Source organism: Pelobates fuscus, chromosome 1, assembly GCF_036172605.1.
Source record: "Pelobates fuscus isolate aPelFus1 chromosome 1, aPelFus1.pri, whole genome shotgun sequence".
Lineage (NCBI taxonomy): Eukaryota > Metazoa > Chordata > Amphibia > Anura > Pelobatidae > Pelobates > Pelobates fuscus.
The window spans coordinates 259,234,668-259,260,122 of NC_086317.1; the positions used below are offsets into that span (position 1 = coordinate 259,234,668).

The 25,455-nt window shown below is 43.7% G+C and overlaps 1 protein-coding gene across 1 annotated transcript in view; it reads right to left on the minus strand.

Annotated features, from left to right (window-relative positions):
* Positions 1–25,455, minus strand: part of SSC4D (scavenger receptor cysteine rich family member with 4 domains) — a 65,963-nt gene that overhangs the window by 28,340 nt on the left and 12,168 nt on the right. Inside the window, exons 2-6 of the mRNA XM_063456767.1 lie at positions 21,287–21,387; positions 20,328–20,507; positions 19,416–19,451; positions 2,672–2,983; positions 283–354 (exon numbers count right to left, since the gene is read on the minus strand). Of these exons, the coding sequence (XP_063312837.1) occupies positions 283–354; positions 2,672–2,983; positions 19,416–19,451; positions 20,328–20,442 (535 nt within the window). The 5' untranslated portion in view covers positions 20,443–20,507; positions 21,287–21,387. The remainder of the gene's footprint in view (positions 1–282; positions 355–2,671; positions 2,984–19,415; positions 19,452–20,327; positions 20,508–21,286; positions 21,388–25,455) is intronic.

Consider the following 25,455-nt stretch of genomic DNA (forward strand, 5'->3'; position numbering starts at 1 on the left):
AGGCAAACAGAAGGTGAAGTGACTGGGTATCTCCTGGAATTCATTATAATATAGGGCTATGGTTAACTCCTTCAGGGGGCAGAAATAGGGCTAGGAGGTTGGTCATCTCTTGGTACTCTGTATATGAAGAGTTTTATGAACACCACAGTTTTAGACACTGTAGCAGATTGGTTTCTTCTTTTTACATGTTGGGGTCTTAGCTGGGGTACAGGCATGTATTTATAAATTTTATACATATCCTATATTGTTACATCAACAAACAAAAATACATATTTTACTTACTTAGGCCATTTTGTAAGGACGTTGAGGCAGCTTTTGTGGACTGCACCTTAGCAGCAGTTGTTGGTAAAAACTCTGCAAGAAGGAATTTAAACAAACACATACATGTATTTAGAAAAAAAAATTGTACCGTGTAGCATGCTACTTTCTATGACAGACTAAGGGCTCATTTGAAGTGTTTTGGGGAAGTGTTACTGACCAGCCATTACTCACTAAAATGGTTATCATAAAAGTGTAATAGGAGACGATAAGATCTAGCTACCAACTCCTTGCTAGTTGCATATTATATAGGCTGCTGCTACTTCTTCAAATTTAAAAAGAAAATCGAGGCAGCAAAGGTTCATGAACAGGAAAACAAGCACAATGGTCAGGAGATCCAGATATCGAGCAATCATAAAATGCCAAATGAGTGTGTAGTGAACACAGACAACTAAGCAAAGGAATAGGTGAAGATGAGGTTTAATAGGGTGCTGACTACAAGCCACACCTCCCATCCTATCGCCCTTCTCCTGTCTCCCAGTGGGCCTTCCTTATTGGCAGGCAGCCAATCACGGGTTAGCCTTGGCCACACCTACCTGACATGCCCCCAACCTAAGTGCCACCTCTGTAGAGTGTGTATCTTGGCATGATGCATGAGCCACATAATGGAGACTAACAGCAGTAGGGGAGGAAACATGGCCTTCCCAATTTTACCACCTGCCCTGAACCCCCAACAAGGAAGGAGCAATTCAATAGTCACACATTGTGGCTGATAATTATGTTTATAGCACGTTCAATTTAGAAGATAGTTTGCTAAATCAGCCAATTAATGTTGTCAAGGTTAGATGAAATTGACATTCATAACGAGTAAGTGTTAAATCCACAGTCAAGATGGGAGCAGTCTCTTGGCACCGGGAACAGCCATCCTTAAATAACATTATATTGGGAAGATGACCTCCAGGGACTAAGCAATTTAGCCACTAAAGCTTGCGTAGAATGTTCCTCTAATGTTTAGTTGCTGGTTTCATCTTGTCGATGCCCTGGCTGGAGAAAGCTACAGCCAAGAAAAGCACTTCCCTACTAACAGCAGGGCCTTTCTTACAGTTTGTACTGCTCTGGATAAGACACATTTGCATGTCTCTCACTTGTCCACATACACAGACAGCACAACACAACAAGTAGTGACACATATGTGATTTTTCACTCTCACACATAAAATTTACCTCACACATTTAGACACCAACACAATGAGCCATTCAGACACAAGTATAACTTACAACACATCAACCTGATTACAAACACACGCATACAATAACACAAACATTAACACACACTTGAACACAGATACACTAGTACACATAAATAGACACACTAACACATACAAAACATGCAAATATATACATACATTTTTATGTATGTATACACATTTTTATTATTCATCCCTCTCTTATTCTCCCATAGCTCACAAAAAGGGCTCGGGCTCCAGTTTGTGGGACCTGGAATCTAGTGTTGGAGGAGTAGGATAACATTCCCTTCTTCCCTCCCTTGGCATGTGACTGCGCATTAGGTAGGCAGTAGGTTCCAAGATATGAAATCACATCCTGAGAACTGCTTCTTGTTTCAATTAAACTATAAGTAATAATAGATTTGCAATACTTTTGATTAGGTGTGGAATCTCTTAGTCACACCCACTCAGCCCCACAAAGGGAATGGTCTGGAGTGAGTGCTCTGCTCACCTCAACCAAAGAACAGGATTGCTGATAAGCAATGGACGTTTAATGATTATGTGGTAAAAGGCATTAGTGAAATTACCTTAATATTACCCTAATAATTCTAATAAAGGGGAGTACCTAGTGTCCCCTCACCCAACCCCCACCCATGCTGTCAGGTGGGGGCCCTAATAACTATAGTGTCAACCCCCCCTGTCCTCCACCCATGGCGGTGGGTGGGGGCCCTAATTAATTATAAATTTGGGGGGGGGACATGCCAGTGGCTAGGGACATCCCCCCGTCATTATAGGTATTAGGTCAATGACTAAGTCTTGTAATGTTGGTGTGCCTTTAGGACTGTGTGGGAAAATACAGGACTTTAGTTTTTTTAGGCAAAAGTGGTAGATGTAGAAAATGATATTCAGTTCTGTAGAGCAGAAGTTTTTTTTTTTTAAGTTGTTATTTTTGCCAAAATTTTTCAAGACATTCCACAAGTCATCCTAACTTGCAGTTCTGTGAATAGTTTTAATCTAAAACTAGTGCATGTTAGCTTTATTCTATTCACAGTTTGTGTTAAATAAATAGTTGTTTTTAAATACATTTTAACCTAACTAAAATATGCTAATAGCTAAATAGTTAAATAGTTAATTAATTAGTTCTCCTATAATCATTTTCTATGAGAAACTGGAGCCAAACCTTTTTACCATTGCAGGTGACAGCAACATCCTCGTAGTGGTAACAGTTGTGTATTCCCCATCCAAGACTCCTGCATTGGCTCAGCGCAATTTCTTTCCCTTTGCAGTCAACATTGTCTAAAAAAATTGGTCCAGTTCCTTGGCCAAAAGAGAGTCGAAAAGGTACCGCAAAAGCATTGCCACAGCCCAACTGTCGGCAAACCACATTGGCATCAACAATGTCCCAATCATCATCACATACTGTTCCCCAAGTTCCATTATATAGAACTTCCACGCGTCCTTGGCAGCGGGTCTCTCCATTCACTAATCGAACCTCTGCAACTATAAAAACAGGAATGTAAAACTTTGGGCTAAATCCATTTCTTACATTTATCTTCACAAATATCTACCTCACTTGGAACATTCATCTTGACCTGCTTAACATTAACATTAAAGGAAATTATACAGGTCCCCCACCACCTGTGTTCCATAAATCACTGTGTTGTGATCAAGAAGGAATCGCCTCTCTCATCAGCAATGGTCCAATCCAATTCTCCTTATAGAGGAGCATTGGGTAACTGATGTGCATGTGCAGCAAATTGTCAGATTATTTTTGATATTTTGCCCCGCAATTATCCTATTCTCATAGGAAAGCATTGAATGTGATGTAACTAGCTTATACACCATTATTGATCACAACAAACAGTGTGAAGCTGTAGGGCACTATAGAAGGAAATCTCAGATTTATACAGAGAAACATACTTTGTTTTGATTGGAAGAAATAAAAATGATTTTACGAAACAATTGTTTTTGTTTTTTTATCTACGATGGCAAGATACCATTATGGGGACTAGGTTTGCACCAAGATATGCTCATGTATTTATGTCCTAATGGTTAAACCCAGTTTATATATGGAGGACCTATATTTGGCGCAAACTTGGTCCTCTATAAGCAGTATATTGACAATATATTTTCTGTTTGGAAGGAAGTAGTGAGAATTTTATTTTTTTTCCTTGATTTTTTTTAAGTTCAAATACGTGGGTTATTAAATTTACTTTTAATATTAGCACCCAAAACTTATTTTTTTAAATCATAAGATCTGTGTAAAAAAAATATGTTTTAAATATGCATTTGTTTTTCAAACAGGTTAATGTCAATAGTTAAATTGAGATCAACATTTACCATTACTCACCATGGCTTAAGAATATCCCTGAAGGACAACTGCCACGTATAAGAAGAAAGCTTACTGTGACAGAACCATGTGAATTACTTTTATTTTCCCTTCATTCGTCTGTTTGTTCGGCTATTTCCCTGTCCGTACAGCCCCCACATTTATTTCTTCATTTTATCGAACAACTGCCGAACGGCCGGCCACCCAGCATTGAAATGTGCTGCTTGTTAACCTCTTGGCCTCATCAGAACGTTGTGGTTAACCGCAGACACTTCCTAATTGTCGAATGCCAGCTGGGTGGTCGTCGTTCGTATGCCGACCACGAGGCGGTAGCCATCTTGGACGTACGAATGCCCAGCGGTGTTTGTCGACAATTTCATGGAACTAAAGACGGACACTATTTCTCACGAACACCGCTGAAGCCACCGACCTCCCTTCTTCTGTTCAACCAGCATACGAACGCCGGCCCGTTCGGTACTTTTCTGCACGAATGGACTTAACCCAGATAGCTATGCCATAGAGCCCATTCGTATAACGAAAGACTATGTGAAAGATTTTGGCTCCATGGAGATTGAACTGTATGTATGTGATCTGAGTGCCATTCGGTAATAAGATCTAAGCTATCTGGGGATGTGTTGAATGCCCATATTCTGTTCGGTAGTTTTTATATTATATATTTTTGTGTGTTTTCATCACCACGTGTAAAATGGAGTATTAGCCTCTATCCTTGGAGATAATTGAGTTACTTCCCAATTATCTCCAGGATAGAGAGGAGGGTTTACAATATGCCGGGAGTGTTTATCTCTACCATGCTCTGACCAGTTTTTCACCAGGTCCCCTAGAGGAGTGTCCACCTGGTGGAAGACCTGCATAAATACCGAGAAGGTAGCCCACATTAAACCAGATTCCTGCTGACCCTCAATACAGAGCTTTGTCTCGTACTTGGGGGGATTTATTCGGCTGTTTGGAGCATTCGTATGGTGTGGATGATTTGTATGATTTCTGTTTGGCTGTTTGGAGTGATTGGTAGCTGCCTTTGTATTCGGAAAGGGAACATCTTACACGGCTTTAACCCTTTTTATGCCCAAGGTGCCGTAACACTTACAGAGTACAGTGAGTTTTTACCACAAGCTGAACTTTTAGACATTCAGTTTTTACAGAAAGAATATAAAAAAAGAGTTCTTGCAAGAGGAACTTGATTTGGTTTTAAAAATGTCCAGACAATTACTTTTAGAATAAATGGAAAGATGAGGAAAATTATTTTTAAAAAGAATCTGAGATTCCAATCATTTTAAATTACTCTTGGAATATTGGATCAATGAGAAACATATTTTTCAAACACTGGCATATTTTGTTACAGGACTCAGATTTGAAAGATTTTGTATGGCAACAACCTGAATGTATTTTTAAAGGGGGAAAACACTTCAAACACAAATTGATCTTGAGATACCTTCCAAAACAAAGAGAAGCAAATTAGAATAATTTTATTAAACAGTTTTAAGGATACTAAAAAGGTTGTTTTTTTAGCTGTGGTTTATGTAATGCTTGTATTGGAACCAAAACATAGAAGACAACACCAAGCTTTAGATCCTTTGTTAATAAAAAAAAAACATTTAATATCAACTCCTTTATCACCTGTCATTCAGCCAATGTTATCTACCTCCTCACTTGCCCATGTGAGCACCAAAATGTGTGTAAAACACATATCTAGAAACAACCGAGCCCCGGAGTCTCATTCCCTCTCAGCCCTTCCATGTGTCTCATTCTTCCCCCTTAGCTCAACCATGTGTCTCTTTCCCCCCAGGCCCTTCACATGTCTCATTCCCCCCTCAGTCTCTCCAGGTGTCTCATCCCAGCCTGCCCCCTAGTCCCTCCATGTGTCTTATTTTCCCAGCCCTTCCATGTGTCATTCTCCCAGCCCCTCCTTGTTTCTCTTTACCCCTAGCCCCTCCATGTGTCTCTCCAACCCGCTCCATGTGTCTCAACACCCCTTAGCCCCTCCATGTGTCTCTCCCACATCTTCCCATGTGTTTCATTCCCCCAGGCCCTCCATATGTCTTATTCCCTCCCCAGCCCCTCCACGTGTCTCATTCTCCCTCTCAGTCCCTCCAGGTGACGCATCCCCCCATACCCTCCTTGTGTCTCATTTCCCTTCCCACTCCCCCATGTGTCTTTCCAATTTCCAGCCTTTTCATGTGTCTCTCCTATCCCTAACACCAGCCTCTCCATGTGTCTCTCCCCCGTCCCCCTTTCCCCTGTACCAGCTGACTCCATGGCAGAGCAGACCGCGGTACCATGTCTGACAGGAAGTAGTCTCTCAGTAAACACTTCCTGTTAGACCACAGTCCGCTTGGCCATGCTACTACAGAGACCAGCAAGAGGGGAATACTTTATTGTGTGCTCCCTTCCTACCGGTCACCCTGTCACTGTGCATCCCCTGCCGGTGTGACTGTGCACTGGCCCTGAAGTTACGCCAATGCACCAGTGATCGCAGGGGTTGACAGGCAGCCAGGCCCTCTGAAATGACGGTCCTTGTTGCAGCTGTGACCCCTGCAACCATGGTAGTTACACCAGTGGTAAAATATCTCGGACTTTCAAGAGCCATATTAGTGAGCACATAGTTAATATAAGAAGAGGCTACAAAAAGCACCGTGTCTACAATCACGTTTTTTAAAAACAACAATCAGACCCTGGAAAATTAAAGTGTGTGCTGTCACCTTTTTCTGTGTTTTGCAGTACAGCAGAAGCACCTCTAGTGGCTATCAGGAAGACATCCATTAGAGGTGTATTTAACCCTACAACTTCTGGAAAAAATGTATGGGACCACTGTACCTAGATCACTCTTTGATATAAACTGATATGCCCTAGCATCTTCATAATAAAGTACTTAGGTAGGGGAAAAACTAGTCATGCAATGTTTTTCATAAAACACAAACTAACAAAGCCTTCTGCAGAGCTAAAATGATACTTAGCAACAATATGCTTCACTCCACACTAACTTGGCATGACAACCGCAATAATTAGCTTTGTGGGATAACCGCAAGGCCAGGCAAAATAAAAATTTGCCAACCCCTCCCCCCATGTGACATCACAATGCCCCACCCATATGATCTGCCATATAAACTAACGCCAGTACTGCACACAGTGTGTGTTTACATTAAAAAGCCTGCATGGACAGGCTATAGACACCAGAACCACTTCATTAAGCTGCAGTGGTTCTGGGGACTACAGTGTCCCTTTAATGTGAGGTAAATTGGAAATTTGTGTCACTAATATTATACTAGATTGCCTACTTACAACCAGATGAGGATGATGATGGGCTCTGGCTGCAGTCTTGCTCCACTGGTCTGGTGTAGAACAGGCTCTCTGGAGGCTGTTTGTAACTGTGGTCACAAAAATCAATGTTCTCGGAGAACGGGAAGCAGTTCCATTTTACACAGTTCAAGGTCTGGACCCCTGGGCCTGATAGTGAGTATGTCCACCCATAAGTCCACCTACATGGTCCACCCATGAGTTCGCTCACAGGGAGTGGAGTGTGTAGGGGATGTGTTGTGTTATTGTAGAGGATCTAAAGTGTGTGCTTATGGAATGTAGTGTATAGGGATACCAGTTTGTGTAGGTGATGCAGTGTGTGTGTGTGTGTGTGTGTGTATGTGTGTAGTGAAAGCAGTATGTGTGTAAGGGATGTGTGTAAGAGATGTATTGCATGTTTTCTGGATGTGTGTAAGGGATGCATTGTGTGAATCTGTGTTTGTAAGTGTAAGGGATGCAAGTTGTATTTCTGTGTATGTAAGGGATGCAGTGTGTGTGTCTGTAAGGGGTGCGTTGAGTGTGCGTAAGATATGCATTGTGTTTGAGTGTGTTTTTCTGTGTGTGCAAGGGATGCATTGTGTGTTTCTGTATGTAAACATAGAAACATAGAATGTAACGGCAGATATGAACCATTCAGCCCATCTAGTCTGCCCAATTTTTTAAATACTTTCATTAGTCCCTGTCCTTATCTTATAGTTAGGACAGCCTTATGCATATCCCTTAGTGGTCTCTCCTCACCCCCCCTCCAATAGTGGTCTCTTCTCCCCCACCTTCCTTAGTGGTCTCTCCTCACTCCACCTCTCCCATAGTGGACTCTCCTCCAACCCCCCTTCCTCCAATAGTGGTCTCTCCCACCCCCCACCCCCCTATTGTCCTCAACTCCCTCCCCGTGTAGCATGGCCGAGCTCCAGTCCGGTCCGCGGTACAGCAGCTTCTGTTTCCTGTACCCGGCTGAACTGTCAGTATGGCCAGGTAGAGGAAACAGATGCTGTACTGCGGTCCGGAGCGGAGCTCAGCCACGCTACACTGAGGGACTGACAGGATGGAGCGCTGGGCGCTTTCCTCCTGCCGATCCCTCATATCTTGTGCCTCCAGACCGGTGGTCACTAATGGAAGCGCCATCCCGGGCAGTGCTGCAGCCGCCTGGGGCTCTCTATAGTCGCCTATAGGATGCACCGGCACTGGATAACCGCAATAAAATTAGCTTTGTGGGATAGCTTCACCTCTAGTGGCTGTCTACTAGACAGCCACTAGAAGGACTTCCGGGTCATTAGATGACTTTTGGTCGCCCGACGGTGGACATCCTCATGCATGAGGACACCTAGCGTCACCCAAAACTAATGCAAGCATCCTAATGCAAATTTGATTTTCAAAAATCTGTGCATGGATAGCAGTCTGACACATATGAATTACAACTCATCACAAATCTCTTTCTTTATATAACCTCATCAGAATAGTTTAATGGATTTGGAAAGATTAGGTGAGAATTATATCATTTGTAAGGATTAGTGAGTAACCCAGAGAAAGAAGACATGTTACAACAATTAATATTTTTCATGTAAATCCACAAATTTAACATCAGTCACAGATTTAAGTCCTCTTAAGAACGTAAAGAACTGTACAAGTTAAGGCATTAATTTATCAAGTTTATTTTGCTTGCTGTAGTTTTTATTTTTCTATTTTATTGTGCGTTATGAACTACTCCAATGCAAATAAGTGTTTAAAGCAGGACCATATAATATATACATATAGATTTTTTTTTTTACTATGCGTCCTCTTTTCCCTCTGTTGGATACCTTTTCTCTCTTGATAAATGTATTAAAAATATACAGTTGTGCTCAAAAGTTTGCATACCCTGGAACCCTAGTGAAATTTTGGAATTGATTTTGAAAATATGACTGATAATGCAAAAAAAAATTATTTTATTGAAGGATAGTAATCATATGAAGCCATTTATTATCACATAGTTGTTTAGCTCATTTTTAAATCATAATGATAACAGAAATCACCCAAATGGCCCTGATCAAAAGTTTACATAACTTTGAATGTTTGGCCTTGTTACAGACACACAAGGTGACACACACAGGTTAAATGGCAATTTAAGGTTAATTTCCCACACCTGTGGCTTTTTAAATAGCAATTAGTGTCTGTGTATAAATAGTCAATGAGTTTGTTAGCTCACACATGGATGCACTGAGCAGGTTAAATAAAGAACCATGGTGAGCAGAAAAGAACTGTCAAAAGACCTGCGTAACAAGGTAATGGAACCTTGTAAATATGGAAAAGGATATAAAAATGTATCCAAAGCCTTGAAAATGCCAGTCAGTACTTGTGACCAGACCAATCTCGCCACTGTGCATTGGAGGAGCCTGGTTGCCCACCTACTGCCTTTAGACTATGGCCCCATGTTGAAACACTTGATTTTCCCCTGCTAAGACACGAAAGCCGGGTCATTCCGTGCTTGCCCTGTTTGAGCGGTGATACCCCAGATAGCTATGCCATGGAGCCCATTCGTATAATGAAAGACTATGGGAAAGACTTTGGCTCCATGGCAATTGAACTGTATGTGTGTTATCTGAGTGCCATTCAGTAATAATGTGCGCTCAGATTTCAGCTATCTGGGGATATGTTGAATGTACCTGTTTTATGCAATGGCTGCACAGTTATATATTTTTATGTATTTTATTGTCTTTTGCTGCCATGTGTTCAATTGAGTTTTGCCTCTGTCCTTGGAGATAATTGGATTACTTCCCAATTATCTCCAGGATAGAAGACTCTGTGGAACTGGTTTTGGGCAGAAAAGCCATGCTTCATTTGGTCACAAAGGACTACGATCTATCTTTTGAACCACTGGACCAATTGTATGATTTTGACGTATGTTTGTATTTGTAGTATACTGATTCTGAAAATGTAATTTTTATGTGAATGCGATACATACTTTTAAAGTTATGAATAATGTAGAAACACTGTATTTCTCTGCCTGTGATAATTACATTACCCATTGTGTAAGGTAACTGTATCACAGGCAGAGGGGAGTATTTTGTGTGGGAGTGTCTGAGTGTATTGTATGTGTTTATCAGGGGTCAAGTCCTGGGGAAAAAAGTGTGGGAACTCACCCAAGATTCCTGCACTGCGCTATGTGTGCTGGATGATGTATGTGTGTGTGTGCTGGATGATGTGTGTGTGTGAGTGCTGGATGATGTGTGTGTGTGTGTGTGTGTGTGTGTGTGCTGGATGATGTGTGTGTGTGCTGGATTGTGTGTGTGTGTGTGCTGGATTGTGTGTGTGTGTGGTGGATTGTGTGTGTGTGCTGGATTGTGTGTGTGTGTGTGCTGGATTGTGTGTGTGTGTGTGTGTGTGTGTGCTGGATGATAGGTGTGTGTGTGTGTGTGTGTGCTGGATGATATGTGTGTGTGTGTGTGTGCGTGCTGGATGATGGGGGAAGCATTTGTTTCTTAAACTTCATGTGTTTAGTTTTTATTTTTTTGTTTTATTCCCCCCTCCCTGCTTCTTACCTTGTCAGGGAGGGGGGAGATCGCCTGGTGGTCCGGTGGAGGGAAGCAACCGCTGCACACAGGGGCCTTCATACGCTGTGTTCCTCTCCAGCACTAACTCTCGCGAGACTCGCCTGTGCGGAGCGTTGCCATGGTAACCCGTGGCAACGCTCTTACAGCCGCGGGTCTCGCAAGAGTTAGTGCTGGAGAGGAACACAGCGTGTGAAGGCCCCTGTGTGCAGGTAGCAGGGCAAGTCCTGCAGGACTGGGAACGGGACCGGCGTTCCTGCTTTGGAAAAAGTGCAGGAACACCGTCCCATGCTTTCCTGCAGGACTCGAGCCCTGGTGTTTATTGGTTGTTTTCCAAAACCCTGTGGGTGGTACTAATGTGTATATAAGAACAGTAAACCCACAGCTCTGTCTGTTCCTGCTTGACCCTCAAAACAGAGCCTTGTCTCGTTCTTGGGGGGATTTATTGTATGCTGTTCCAGTTCGACTGCTAGGAGTTTAAACCTATTCGTAAGGTTTTTCCTATTCGGCTGTTTACAGCATTCGTATGTTTGAGAGCATTCGTATGCTTCTCCGGTTCGGTGGATTGGTGTCTACAGTAGCTGTGCCTGTGTCTCTGGAAGGGGAAGATCTACTAAACGGCTTTTAACCCCCTTTTATGCCTGGGGGTGCCGTTACAGTACTATTCAATCACTTATTAAGAAGTGGAAAATTAAGGGATCTCTTGGTATCAAGCCAAAGTCAGGTAGATCAAGAAAGATTTCAGTCTGTGTGTGTGTTCAGCAGTCTGTGTGTGTGTATTTAGCAGTCGTTGTGTAGGTATTCAGCAGTCTGTGTGTGTGTGTGTGTGTGTGTATATTCAGCAGTCTGTGTGTGTGTGTGTGTGTGCGCGTATGTATTCAGCAGTTTATGTGTGTGTGTATAAATTCAGCAGTTTGTGTGTGAATGCATTCAGCAGTCTTCGTGTGTATTCAGCAGTATGTGTATTCAGCAGTCTCTGCATATTTGGCAGTTTGTGTCTGTATTCAGCAGTCTCTGCATATTTAGCAGTCTGTGTGTGTGCTCAGCAGTCTGTGTGTGTGTACTTGGCAGTCTGTCTGTGTATGTGTATTCAGCAGTCTACATATGTGTGTGTATTTGGCAGTCTGCGTGTGTGTTTGTATATACACATTTAGATGACACATTGCTATACACACACATACACTCATCCAGACAGTATATACACACACTGCCTCACATACACAATACTATACACACAGTCAAACAAAGTACAAACATTGTAAGTATTTTATTAGTGATTTAGGGAATTTTCTGCTTCCAAATGTTCTCGTTGTTTTATGTACGTCGTGTGCTGTGATGTCACGCATGTATAATTAATTATACAAATTAGCAAGGCCGGTATTTTTTTCCAAAAAAGATGGCAACCCTATCCCCACTGTGAAGCATGGTGTTGGCTCACTGGTGTTTTGGGGTAGTGTGAGCTCTAAAGGCGTGAGGAATCTTGTGAAAATTGATGGCAAGAGGAATGCAGCATGTTATCAGAAAATACTGGCAGACAATTTGCACTCTTGCGCATTGGAACGCTCTTGGACTTTTCAGCATGACAATGACCATAAGCATAAAGCCATGTTTACCCTCCAGTGGTTACAGCAGAAAAAGGTAAAGGTTCTGGAGTGGCCATCACAGTCTCCTGAACTTAAAATCATCAAGCCACTCTGGGGAGATCTCAAACGTGCGGTTCATGCAAGACGACCATGCACGAAGACTTTGCATGACCTGGAGGCAATTTGCCAAAACAAATAGGCAGCTATACCACCTGCAATAATTAGAGGCCTAATAGACAACTAATACAAAAGACTGCACACTGTCATTGATGCTAAAGGGGGCAATACACTGTATTAAGAACTAAGGGTATGCAGACTTTTGAACAGGGGTGATTTCATTCTTTTCTTTGTTGCTATGTTTTGTTTTATGATTGTGCCATTCTGTTATAACCTACAGTTAACTATGAATCCCATAAGAAATAAAACAAATGTGTTTTGCTTGTTTACCCGGTTTACTGTGCACATAATATTTATACATTTTTTTCCATTGATGATTGTAACGGAGCTCCGTGTACTCCGACCGAGTACCCTCCGTTGATGGATGCTCCTAGCACTTACAGAGGACTCCAAGCACTGCAGACGACACCACAACCACCGCACGCTCCACAACCGCCATAGCTTAACTGGAGCCGCGCCGTCTTCCTTCCACCCTGGAATGAACCTCCAGCATTCAGGACCGTGTGGGGAAGACCTCTCCTCCAGGAGAGCGTAACAGGAACAAGCTCTTAAAAGAGCTAAGTGATTAAGCTCAGGGGAATATGCAGAGCATAGCAATCCCCAGTGTGATACAGCAATTCCCTCCAATAACGAGACGAGGCTACCAGGGCCGGACTGGGAATTAAAAGCAGCCCTGGAAAAAAATATTTACCAGCCCCATAATGCGTCGCGCCAGCATAGTGTGCAGATACAGAGTTAGAAAAGAGAACTTAAAATTAAAAACTATTACTCCAACGTAAAGAAAAGCACTCATAGGCTTCAAAATAAACAAAAGTGCTGATTTATTTTAAGCAGACGTGCATGTAATCAATGTTTCAGTCCAACTACCTTGACATATTAAGGAAAGCTTGGTAATGGGACTGAAATAGTGAATGTATGTACGGCACAACTGTAAAAAATTGACGTTATCTTATTTATATTGAAGTCCTGTGGGTGCGCGCTTCACTTTAAATATGTTATTGTAAATATAAAAGGCATAATTATATATATATATATATATATATATATATATATATATATATATATATATATATATATATATGTGTGTGTGTATATGTATATATGTATGTGTATATATGTATGCATGTATGTATATATATATCTATATATGTATGTATATATATGTATATAACTAATACACACATTAATATACATGTCATATACCATTGGAGGATCCAGAGCCTAATCCTGGGAGGGGAAAAAATCCATGTACAATAACCAGTACTGCTCTGTGTAGTGGTTATGGTGCAAGGAGTGCCGGGACCCCTTCACAGAGTAAGAAGTCAACCCGTTTAAAACCCCTTAAGGACACATGACATGTGTGACATGTCATGATTCCATTTTATTCCAGAAGTTTGGTCCTTAAGGGGTTAAGAACAGTTTGACAACTTACCTGGGGTCTGCTGGGATATGGGGCTGTAGTAGGGTATAGGAGCAGTGGTGCAATGTGTGAGGGGTGCAGTGTGTGTGTGAAAGGTTCAGTGTATGTGTGTGTGGGGGGGTGTAGTGTGTGAATGCGTAGGGTGTGAAATGTGTAGGGGGGGAAATGTGTGTATGGGGTGGGCTGTGAATGTGTGTGTGGGGGGCTGTGAATGTGTGTGGGGGCAATGTGTGCATGTGTATGGTGTGTGTGTGTGGGGGTAGTGTGTCTATGGGGCTAGAGTTCACTTTCAACACTGCGACCACCAGGGGGGAGCCTCGTGGGAGGGGGGGAGGAGTCTCCCCTCTCCTTCCCAGTCTCTCTCTTCCCCCTCTGCCTTTCTCCCCCTCCCCTTGTGTGTGTCTCTTCTTTCTCACTCTGTTTCTCTCTTCCCCCTCCCCTTGTGTGTCTCTCTCCTTTCTCCCTGTCTCTCTCTTCCCCTCTGTCTCCCCCCCTTTCCCTGTGTCTCTCTCTCCTCCACATCTCTCTTCCCCTCTGTCTCTTTCTCCTCCCTTTCCCTGTGTCTCTCTCCCCCACATCTCTCTTCCCCTCTGTCTCTCCCCCCCCCCCTTTCCCTCTCTCCCCCACATATCTCTTCCCCTCTGTCTCTTTCCCCCACACATCTCTTCCCATCTGTCTCTCTCCCCCACATATCTCTTCCCCTCTGTCTCTCTCCCCCCTTTCCATGTGTGTCTCTCTCTCTCTCCCCCACATATCTCTTCCCCTGTCTCTCTATTCTCCCCCCTCTGCCTCTTTCTCCCTCCTTTCCCTGTGGCACTCTCCCCCCCCTCTGTCTCTCTATTCTCCCCCATCTGTCTCTCTATTCTCCCTCCTTTTCCTGTGGCACTCTCCCTCCCCCTCTGTCTCTTTCTTGCACCCCCCTCTGTCTCTTTCTTGCCCCCCCATTCTCCCTCCCCTTCTGTCTCTTTCTTGCCCCCCCCATTCTCCCTCCCCTTCTGTCTCTTTCTTGCCCCCCCATTCTCCCTCCCCTTCTGTCTCTTTCTTTCACCCCCCCATTCTCCCTCCCCTTCTGTCTCTTTCTTGCCCCCCCATTCTCCCTCCCCTTCTGTCTATTTCTTGCACCCCCTCATTCTCCCTCCCCTTCTGTCTCTTTCTTGCACCCCCCCCAATTCTCCCTCCCCCTCTGTCTCTTTCTTGCCCCCCCACCCCCCTACCTGAGAGGAGTCAGGGGGGGCAGCGCGTTCCACGCTACAGCCTCGCCGGTCCGGTGGCATTTCTAATGCTGGGGGCTGAAGGAGGAGGGAGGAGCATGTCTCTGTACCATGCTCCCTCGCGGTTCCTGTGCTGTGAATTGTGGGAACCGCGAAGGAGCATGGTACAGAGACATGCTCCTCCCTCCTCCTTCAGGCTCAGCCCCCAGCATTAGAAATGCCGCCGGACCGGCGAGGCTGCCACCCGGTCCGGCGGCTCCAGCGTGGAATGCGGCCGCCGGCCGGCCGGCCGGCCCCCTCAGAGTATGTGCCACCGGACCGGCCACCCGGTGGCACATACATTGCCAGAGCAGCCCCCAGGTGCCGCGGCCCACCGGTAAATTTCCCGGTATCCCGGTGGGCCAGTCCGGCCCTGGAGGCTACGTTTTGAAGGGTCAAGAAGAACTGAGGACTGGGACACCCAGCCTGCTTTTTATTACAAAAAGGTACACACAGGACACTCCCAGGGGGAGGATGAAATTAACCAATCACATACATGGTACCACCCCCACGTCTCCTCCCCTCAGATAAACATATAACATAATTATAGCATACAGTAAAAATACAGTTTTCACACATACACTGTAACTTTAAAACTATACATTCAATCTTACATATTCAGACTCAGCATACATCAAACATAAACACTTCAAAAAATCAGCCAAATCCCTCCAGTGGATCAAAAGTTAGCTGGAGGTCCCTTTATGACCGACCGCAAGCACAATTTCCTGCCCAAAACAGTTCCATAGATTTGGGCTGTGCGGTCGGTCAATTTCATGCCGAAAAACGACTAAGTCCCATTTCGAACGGGACTTAGTCTCTGGAGCTGAAAAACAAAGTGTAGGAGAAGGTAAGGGTCAGCGGTGTTCGGTAAAATGTGTAGCCGATTTCAGTTCCACAGAATCTTTAGCATACACCGCTGACCGTGTTCGACTGAACAAAGATGGCCGCCGCCACGTGCAATTAACCTGCAGTAACCTCACAGCCTGGGAGGTAAATTGCCTGCACACTTTAACTTCTGGGTGGTCCGCCTGTGTGGTACTTGGTTCAGTAAGCCCTATTTACTGAACCAAGTGGGAGAGAGCCAGGGGCAAGTTATTTTACAGGTCTGGGGACATAGTCTTAAAGGGGTATTGTTCAGCAAAGTCACAACATGTCCCCAGACGGTTCTTAAAGGGCCATACACACCCAATAAAAGTTAATAAGTTTTCAGGGGCACAATCTTCCAGGGGCCATAGTCATGAGGAAGGAGGCTGGCAAATAGGCTTCTCCACAATCCAGGAAAGCAGGGCAATTTTCCATTTAAAGGGCCAGTTACAAATAGCGATTTGTAACACATCTCCCCTTTGGGGGGAAGACTAACCAGGCACCTGACCTTCTGTCGGTCAGTGCCTCCTTTAGTCGATCCACCAACCCACAATAACCAAATGCCAGAGTAGCCCACCCACAACAAACAGGTACAAGGGTGACCCACCCACAAGACACAATTACTGCACCTAGGTATTTTGCTGTGGTGATGTGGTAACATGCTGTGGGGACTTGCGGGAGGGCAGAGGCCGACTGCACTCTGCCCAGCTGCCAGCTCTTCTGCTGGGATAGCCTGCAGGACATCAGGATCCGGACCAGGGACAAAGGTAGGGCAGAGGCCAACTGCACTCTGCCCAGCTGCCAGCTCTTCTGCTGGGGTGCTGGTAACGTAGTCTGGCTCAGTAGCCAGGGAAACATAGGAGTCAGTGAGGGTTAATGTCGCCTCTGTTAACCCTGGTGCCACGCTAGGAGTTAGCTGGGGAGGGGAATTTGTACTTACCCCCTCCTCCTGTTGTCCCGGTGAGGGTAGTTGGGGATCTGGACAGGTTGTCCAGCATCCCTGTAGGTCAGGCACAGAGACCACGGTCCCATCTGCGCCATCTGGGAGATTGGTGTCTCCCCTTGTTAGGGTAAGCTGCCGCTGGGGAGAGGGGGTTCTGTGCTCCTCTCCCTGAAACACAGGCTGCCGCTGGAGAGGGAGACCGCCTGTCTCCACTCCTGTAACATTATCCTGCTGATGGAGAGAGGGACCAACTGTCTCTGCTCTCTGTAGGACACACTGCTGCTGGGGGGGAAGGATGACACCTTTGGCCCCCTGTAACTCACACTGCCGCTGGGGGGGAAGGGCGACACCTTCGGCCCCCTGTAACTCACACTGCCGCTTGGGAGGAAGGACGACACCTTCAGCTCCCTGGGGTACACACTACCGCTGGGGAGGAAGAACGACACCTTCAGCTTCCTGTAACACATACTACTTGAGACTGGGTGTCCATATCCTCAACTTCCACAGTAGTCGCTCAAATGCCATTGCCGCACAGTTCTCAGCACTCAACTGGCACATTACTTTGGAGACCACCTCGTTTGTAAGGTCTGGGCCATAGCAGACCAACCGCCTCTTTACCTCATCAATGTAATCGTCACCCTCGTAGCAACGTATCATTTTGAGGTGCTCTTCGCAGGGCTCTATCCATGCCTGCTCCATGCTGCCGCAGATAGGGACGCTGCGCAATGGCTAGCGTTGCCCTCAATTGTAACTCCAAACGTTACCAGTGTCTCTGAGCTGCTTCTCCTCGCACTAGGACGCCATCCCACCGCTGCCACCAATGTAACGGAGCTCCGTGCACTCCGACCGAGTACCCTCCGTTGATGGATGCTCCTAGCGCTTACAGAGGACTCCAAGCACTGCAGACAACACCACAACCACCGCAAAATCCACAACCGCCGTAGCTTAACTGGAGCCGCGCCGTCTTCCTTCCACCCTGGATCGGCTTCTGTCCTCCAGGACCGTGTGGGGAAGACCTCTCCTCCAGGAGAGCGTATCCGGAACAAGCTCTTAAAAGAGCTAAGTGATTAAGCTCAGGGGAATATGCAGAGCATAGCAATCCCGAGTGTGATACAGCAATTCCCTCCAATAACGAGACAAGGCTACGTTTTGAAGGGTCAAGAAGAACTGAGGACTGGAACACCCAGCCTGCTTTTTATTACAAAAAGATACACACAGGACACACCCAGGGGGAGGTTAAAATTAGCCAATCACATACATGGTTCAACCCACACATCCCCTCCCCTCATATAAACATATAACATAATTATAGCATACAGTAAAAATACAGTTTTGACACATACACTGTAGCTTTAAAACTATACATTCAATCTCCATAAATTACATATTTTAACTCAGCACACATCAAACATAAACACTTCCAAAAATCAGCCAAATCCCTCCAGTGGATCAAAAGTTAGCCGGAGGTCCCTTTATGACCGACCGCAAGCACAATTTCCTGCCCAAAACAGTTCCAGAGATTTGGGCTGTGCGGTCGGTCAATTTCATGCCGAAAAACGACTAAGTCCCATTTCGAACGGGACTTAGTCTCTGGAGCTGAAAAACAAAGTGTAGGAGAAGGTAAGGGTCAGCGGTGTTCGGTAAAATGTGTAGCCGATTTCAGTTCCACAGAATCTTTAGCATACACCGCTGACCGCGTTCGACTGAACAAAGATGGCCGCCGCCACGTGCAATTAACCTGCAGTAACCTCACAGCCTGGGAGGTAAATTGCCTGCACACTTTAACTTCTGGGTGGTCCGCCTGTGTGGTACTTGGTTCAGTAAGCCCTATTTACTGAACCAAGTGGGAGAGAGCCAGGGGCAAGTTATTTTACAGGTCTGGGGACATAGTCTTAAAGGGGTATTGTTCAGCAAAGTCACAACATGTCCCCAGACGGTTCTTAAAGGGCCATACACACCCAATAAAAGTTAATAAGTTTTCAGGGGCACAATCTTCCAGGGGCCATAGTCATGAGGGAGGAGGCTGGCAAATAGGCTTCTCCACAATCCAGGGAAGCAGGGCAATTTTCCATTTAAAGGGCCAGTTACAAATAGCGATTTGTAACAATGATACTCAGTCAATGCAAACAGCAACATGGATAACTTTTGGACTACCCAAACTATTTTTTTTCTTTTTTTTTGACAAAGTGATTCGGCCGAATCAATTTTTTCTGCCATTCACAAGTCTAATAATGATAATAATCCAAAATAATGATAATACACATGATATAACAAGCTTCATTTTCAACAGTTACTATGTATACAATTCAGTAAAAACATCTTTTCTTTATAGTAGAGCATAACCAAGCCACAGTCAACTAAAGTAACAAAGTTCAATATCACAGCTGACTTTATATAAAGAACCCAGACATTTCATGAAACATGCAAACATTGAAAATGTGGCTTTTTTTTACAAAATGGAATTTTGAAAACGTACAGAAAAGAACTGAATAAATAGAGCTTGTGTGATAATGAAACATAATCTTACCTGCCTCTTCTTCTCTGATAACCACAGATATAAGGTCTAGAAACAAGGGACAAAGAATCACAACTATTAAATATTGTAAGCAGTTTGAACAGGTCTTAATTTGCAGCATATCTATTTTTATTCTACAATCTACTTACTAACAATATACCTGTGTTCATATCTACCTATCCACCCACCTCTCTGTCTTTGTAAGTTTGTCTATTAAGTCCATATCAGTGCATAGATGCTCTAAATGAGAAACAATGAAAGTCGAGCACGGCAGAGTGTTTTTTAAGTTCTGCTAGTCTACTGAACATTTTGTTACACACATATTCATTTTTATAATAGCTATTGAAGTGCTCCCTCCTATCTGCTTTATGCATATGAATAAATATATTTAACTATGAAATACATTTGAATAAATAAGTTATTGAAGATTGAGTGTACTTAACAACCACAAAAAAAACATTTTTTTACTACAGCTTATAGTCGGTGTCTCTAAATCTCAAACACAGACTATTATATTTCACAAGTACTTGAAACACGTTGTAGAGCTTTATGGACAGGTTTGTATTAATTGATTGGATTACTTTAATTGGCTTTCCATGACATCCTCATTACTTTATTTCATTTTTTTTTTTTTTTGGTATGGCACAGGGTGCATAGAATGCAAAGTAGGCCCTAAAGACAGTGGAAATTGGTGGAAAGTTGTAAAAGAAGGACAATCACTATCGAAACCATTGTACGCAGCAGGAACATTTCATTATTGACTCTACCACTTTTACATCTCTGCAGCACTTTTCAGAACACAACTGTTTGATAAATCTTCCCCCAGAGAATTTTAAGGTAAAAACATTGATTGCATTTTCTAAATAGCAAGGTAAGGTCCAACATCCAAGTAAATGAATGATTTAGTTAATAATTTAAAATCACCTGATGGGTTGAATAAAATGAGAATGACAACAGTCGACAGAATGCAGGCAGTCAACATCCAGAGAAGTGATCTCAGATATCTAATCTCAAACAAAGAACGAAGGCTTATTAACATTTCGGCCGCCAAATTGTGAAACCAATGGTAGTATGTCCCCCAGATTCCGGGAGAACACACCGCACCTGAAAATTAGCAGATGAGAAATTGTCATGGCTACTCTATGCAACTTAATAAGTATATGTCACAAATATGTAGACAAGAAGGACATGTTATCGGACCTTAGAAAGGCCGGGTTTAACGTAAATATGAGAGAAAGGATAACTGTAAAACAAGCCAAAATCAGGATACCAGAAATACGAAAATACGATATATGACTAACCAAGTCAGGATTTGAGAAGTCAGAAGAGTCTGTGAACAAGTCATTATCGAACAACCAGAAAATCAGGGAACAATATAACACACCAAGAGGAGCCCAAAAAATGGGCAATGACAAATGGAGCTATATGGTTTACACTAATTGGTCCATGTCACCCCTGCGACTCCAAAAAGTGGGGGAATGGGGTTGCAGGGATGACGTGGCACTGGCAGAATAGGAAATGACTTGAGAAGTAATATAAATAAGTATGAATAGAGGGACATGCAGTGTATAAGTATGCTTCATAGCATTAGCCTCCCGATTGGTGCATTTGGTGCGTTCAGGAAAGCTGAAGATAACCAGGAGGCGGTACTTCTTGACACAGCAACTCGCTCATTAAGGCCAGAGCAGTGCATTGATAGAGGAGGTAATGGAACAGATATGAACAATAATTCTGTTCTGTTTTGTTTTTGTTCTTTTTAAATAATCTCTTCTCTTAAGTCTAGTTTGAAGTATATCTCTAGAGACTTTTCTCTGCATTATATATTCAATTATGACTTTTTCTGTATCTTGAAAAATGCTTTACTCAGTACAAGGTGGACTTACCTCAGAGAGTTTTTTGTGGTCCTAAAGGCATTTATTCTGTGTTGCTCCCTTAACAGGCACATTTACAACATTGTGGAATTTGCATTTAATCTGAATAATACCTATGAAAACAGAGAAATTAATACCTATGAAAACAGAGAAATATCATAGAAAACCAAATACAGAATAAGGATTATTACAGTAGATGATGATCTATATGTTGGTCTAAAAGTAGAAGGTAGAAAGACATCCAGTTGTAGCAAAGTTTTGAATGAAAAGAAGCCTGGCATGTGCTTTTCATCAGACCAGGGCTCGAGTCCTGCAGGAACGCGTGGGAACGGCATTCCTGCACTTTTTTTAGTGCAGTAACGCCGTTCCCGTTTATGGTCCTGCAGGCACTCGGGGGGCGGCAAAAAATGCCGCCCCCAAATGTCCCCATGTTCCCCCTGTCATGGGGGGCCCAAGAGAAGGACCCCCCCGGCTGGCTCTTGTCTTGCTGTCAGACGCGGCGAGGGAGCTGTGTTCTCTCTGCTCCCTCTCGCCGCGCGCCGTTTGCTGATGCTGGGAGCCGGAATATGACGTCATTTCCGGCTCCCGGCATCAGCAGACAGCCCGCGCGGTGAGAGGGAGCAGAGAGAACACAGCTCCCTCGCCGCGTCTGACAGCAAGACAAGAGCCGGCTGCACTGAAGCCCCACTGGACCCCAGGGACAGGTCCACGCCAGCCCTCCAGGTAGGGAGGCTGGGTGGACATTTTTAAATTAAAAAAAAATATATACAAATAATTTTTGTGTATGTGAGTGTGTGTGTCTGTGAGTGTATGTGTGTGTGTCTGTGAGTGTGTGTGTCTGTGAGTGTGTGTATGTGTCTGTGAGTGTGTGTATGTGTCTGTGAGTGTATGTGTGTGTCTGTGAGTGTATGTGTGTGTCTGTGAGTGTATGTGTGTGTCTGGGAGTGTGTGTGTCGTGAGTGTGTGTATGTGTCTGTGTATGTGTCTGTGTCTGTGTGTATGTCTGTGAGTGTGTGTGTCTGTGAGTGTATGTGTGTGTGTCTGTGAGTGTGTGTGTGTGTGTGTGTGTGTGTATGTGTATGTGTATGTGTCTGAGTGTGTGTATGTGTCTGTCTATGAGTGTATGTGTGTGTGTCTGTGAGTGTATGTGTGTGTCTGGGAGTGTGTATGTGTCTGGGAGTGTGTCTGTGAGTGTGTGTGTCTGTGAGTGTATGTGTGTGTGTCTGTGAGTGTGTGTGTGTGTGTGTGTGTGTGTATGTGTATGTGTCTGAGTGTGTGTATGTGTCTGTCTATGAGTGTATGTGTGTGTGTCTGTGAGTGTATGTGTGTGTCTGGGAGTGTGTATGTGTCTGGGAGTGTGTGTCTGTGTATGTGTCTATGTGTATGTGTGTATGTCTGTGAGTGTGTGTGTGTGTATGTGTCTGTGAGTGTATGTGTGTATGTCTGTGAGTGTGTGTGTATGTGTCTTTGAGTGTATGTGTGTGTGCGTCTGTGAGTGGATGTGTGTGTGAGTGTGTATGTGTCTGGTAGTGTGTGTGTCTGTGAGTGGATGTGTGTGTGTGTATGTGTCTGTGAGTGTATGTGTGTGTGTCTGGGAGTGTGTGTGTGTGTGTGTATGTGTCTGGGAGTGTGTGTGTGTGTGTGTGTCTGTGAGTGTATGTGTCTGGGAGTGTGTGTCTGTGAGTGTGTGTGTGTGTGTGTATGTGTCTGGGAGTGTGTGTATGTGAGTGTGTGTATGTGTATGTGAGTGTGTGTATGTGTATGTATGTATGTTTGTGTGTGTGTACGTGTGTGTCTGTGAGTATGTGTGTCTGTATGTGAGTCTGTGTGTGTGTCTGTGAGTGTGTGTACGTGTTTATATATTCATGCAAGTTTTTTTTTTTCTGGTGGTGGGGTGAGGGTGGAACTCGAGTGAGTTCCCACACTTTATTCCCCAGGACTTGACCCCTGCATCAGACAGTATCTGCTAGCAAAGTCAAAGGTCACCACTCTCCAGGGCATGCCTAGCTGCCAGACATGCAAAGTGAAAAGGAAGATTACAACATTCACATTAAAATATTTTTTCCATTAATGCAAACACATTATAAAAAGATATCTTTTGAGTACAGAACAGCAACTAGAAGGACGAGGGTTTGGGGCATTGCAAAGTTCCCAACGTCTATATAAAGACTTTGCTTCCCAAACTCTTAAAGGAACACTATAGAAATAGGAACACAAACGTTTATTTCTATCGCTATAGTGCCTTGCTAAATGTTTTGATCCCGGACTCCACTTGTAAGGAGGTAAAATGCACTTTGATTTACCTGTTCTTCCACCGGGCACCAGTCTCTGCATTTATGTCCTACCTCCTTGGCTGAGATCATTGAGATTGATGATCTCAGCCAATTCAAAGCTTTCCCATTGGAATTAATTTGGAGGCTAGTGCTCAAGCATGGCAAAACCAATCACATGGTCTCTATGCACTCTAGCACTCTCAGACTATCACTGTCATCCAGGTTGGACAAAAAATGGCATTGCATTATCAACACAGCCAAGGAGAGGGACAGTCTCAGGTCAGGATACAAGGAAGATCTCTAGTGTCAAACTTTTCAGAAACATGGGATGTTGCTCAGGCACCCTATCCAATATAAAACTATAGCTTGCAGCAGAGACTACGTTGTTTAGAGAGTCCCTTTAATGCATATATTTTTAACTGTTTTACCATTGACATATGAATGCTATCAGCTGGCCTATTTTTGTCAAATGAGAGATATTGATACTAAATAGCTACATCAGGTTAGTTTTGCAAAGACCCTGCAAATGATACTATAGGTTGTTTCAATGTCATGATTTTTGCAAAGATCCACTCAAGTGGCATGGTGTGATGGCAGGTGGAGTTGCTAAATGGAGATATACTTACCTGAAGCCCTCACTCATGAATGCATCATCTTCCTTCTGGGGTCAGTCTTCACCTCCTGGTACTTCAGCTGGCAGGAACCTGCATCACTGTTTTGTGCATCCACCAAAGTATAAAACTTGTGGTCTATGGAGATCTAGCAAGACCGCCCGATACTCCATAGAACTTCTAATGAGATCTCTAACTGGATGTCTTCTATAGCTTTATATTTCTAAGACTTAACTCCCCACTCAAATAGTCCTCTTCCATCAATCTCACTGCAAGTCAATGGGACACTTATTACTCCAACCCCTGACTCTCACTGCTTTGGTATTACTTTCAACTCAGGTCTTACCATTTCTCCTCAAATCGATTCTGTCTCCATATCCTGTAACTTTGATCTTAAAAATATTGTCCACATTCACCCTTTTCAAACTCAAGATACGACTAAGGCACTTATTGCTGCACTCATCATTTCCCGACTTGACTATGGCAACTTACTAATCATCAGCCTTTTCAAATACCTACATTGTCCCTTTTTTAGTCTCTAATGAATGCTGCAGCCAGGCTCATCTTCCTGACTGGTTGCTACTCCCACACCTCACCCTTTTGCCAGTCATTACATTGATTTCCTATACCCTTCAGGATTCAATTCAAACTGCTAACACTAACCTACAAAGCCCTCACAAACTCCACTCCTCACTACATTTCCTCTTTACTCAACAAATATACCCCATTTTGTTCCCTTCACTATGTAAATGACCTTCTCCTGACATCTTCTCATTCCTGAATTGCCAATTCTCAGCTGAAAAATTTTCAAGTGTCGCCCCAGTTCTTTGGAATTCACTACCCCATGCAATCAGACTCTCACGTAGTCTCCATTCTTTCATGAAAACACACCTCTTAATGAAAGCATACCATCTTTGTGGAGGATGTTTGTCTTATTTCAATACCTTCATCATTTACATAACCTCCATAGACCAGTTCACTCTCTCTTCTGCCACTGTTCGGTTCTTCCACAAATCACTTTTACCTGCTTATTTCAACACAGCCATTCTAAACATCAATCCCTACACCCCCTCCCCCCTGACATGTTTCTGCACATTTCTCTTGTGTGTCTTTACCCATACCTCATAGACTGTAAGCTTATTTGAGCAGGATCTTCTTCACATCTTGTCTCTTTTATATTCTGAATTCAAATTACTTGTTACCAAATATCCCCATTTTATAATTGTAAAGCGCTGCAGAATATGTTGACGATATATAAATGCTAATAATAATAATAATAATAATAATAGAACACTAT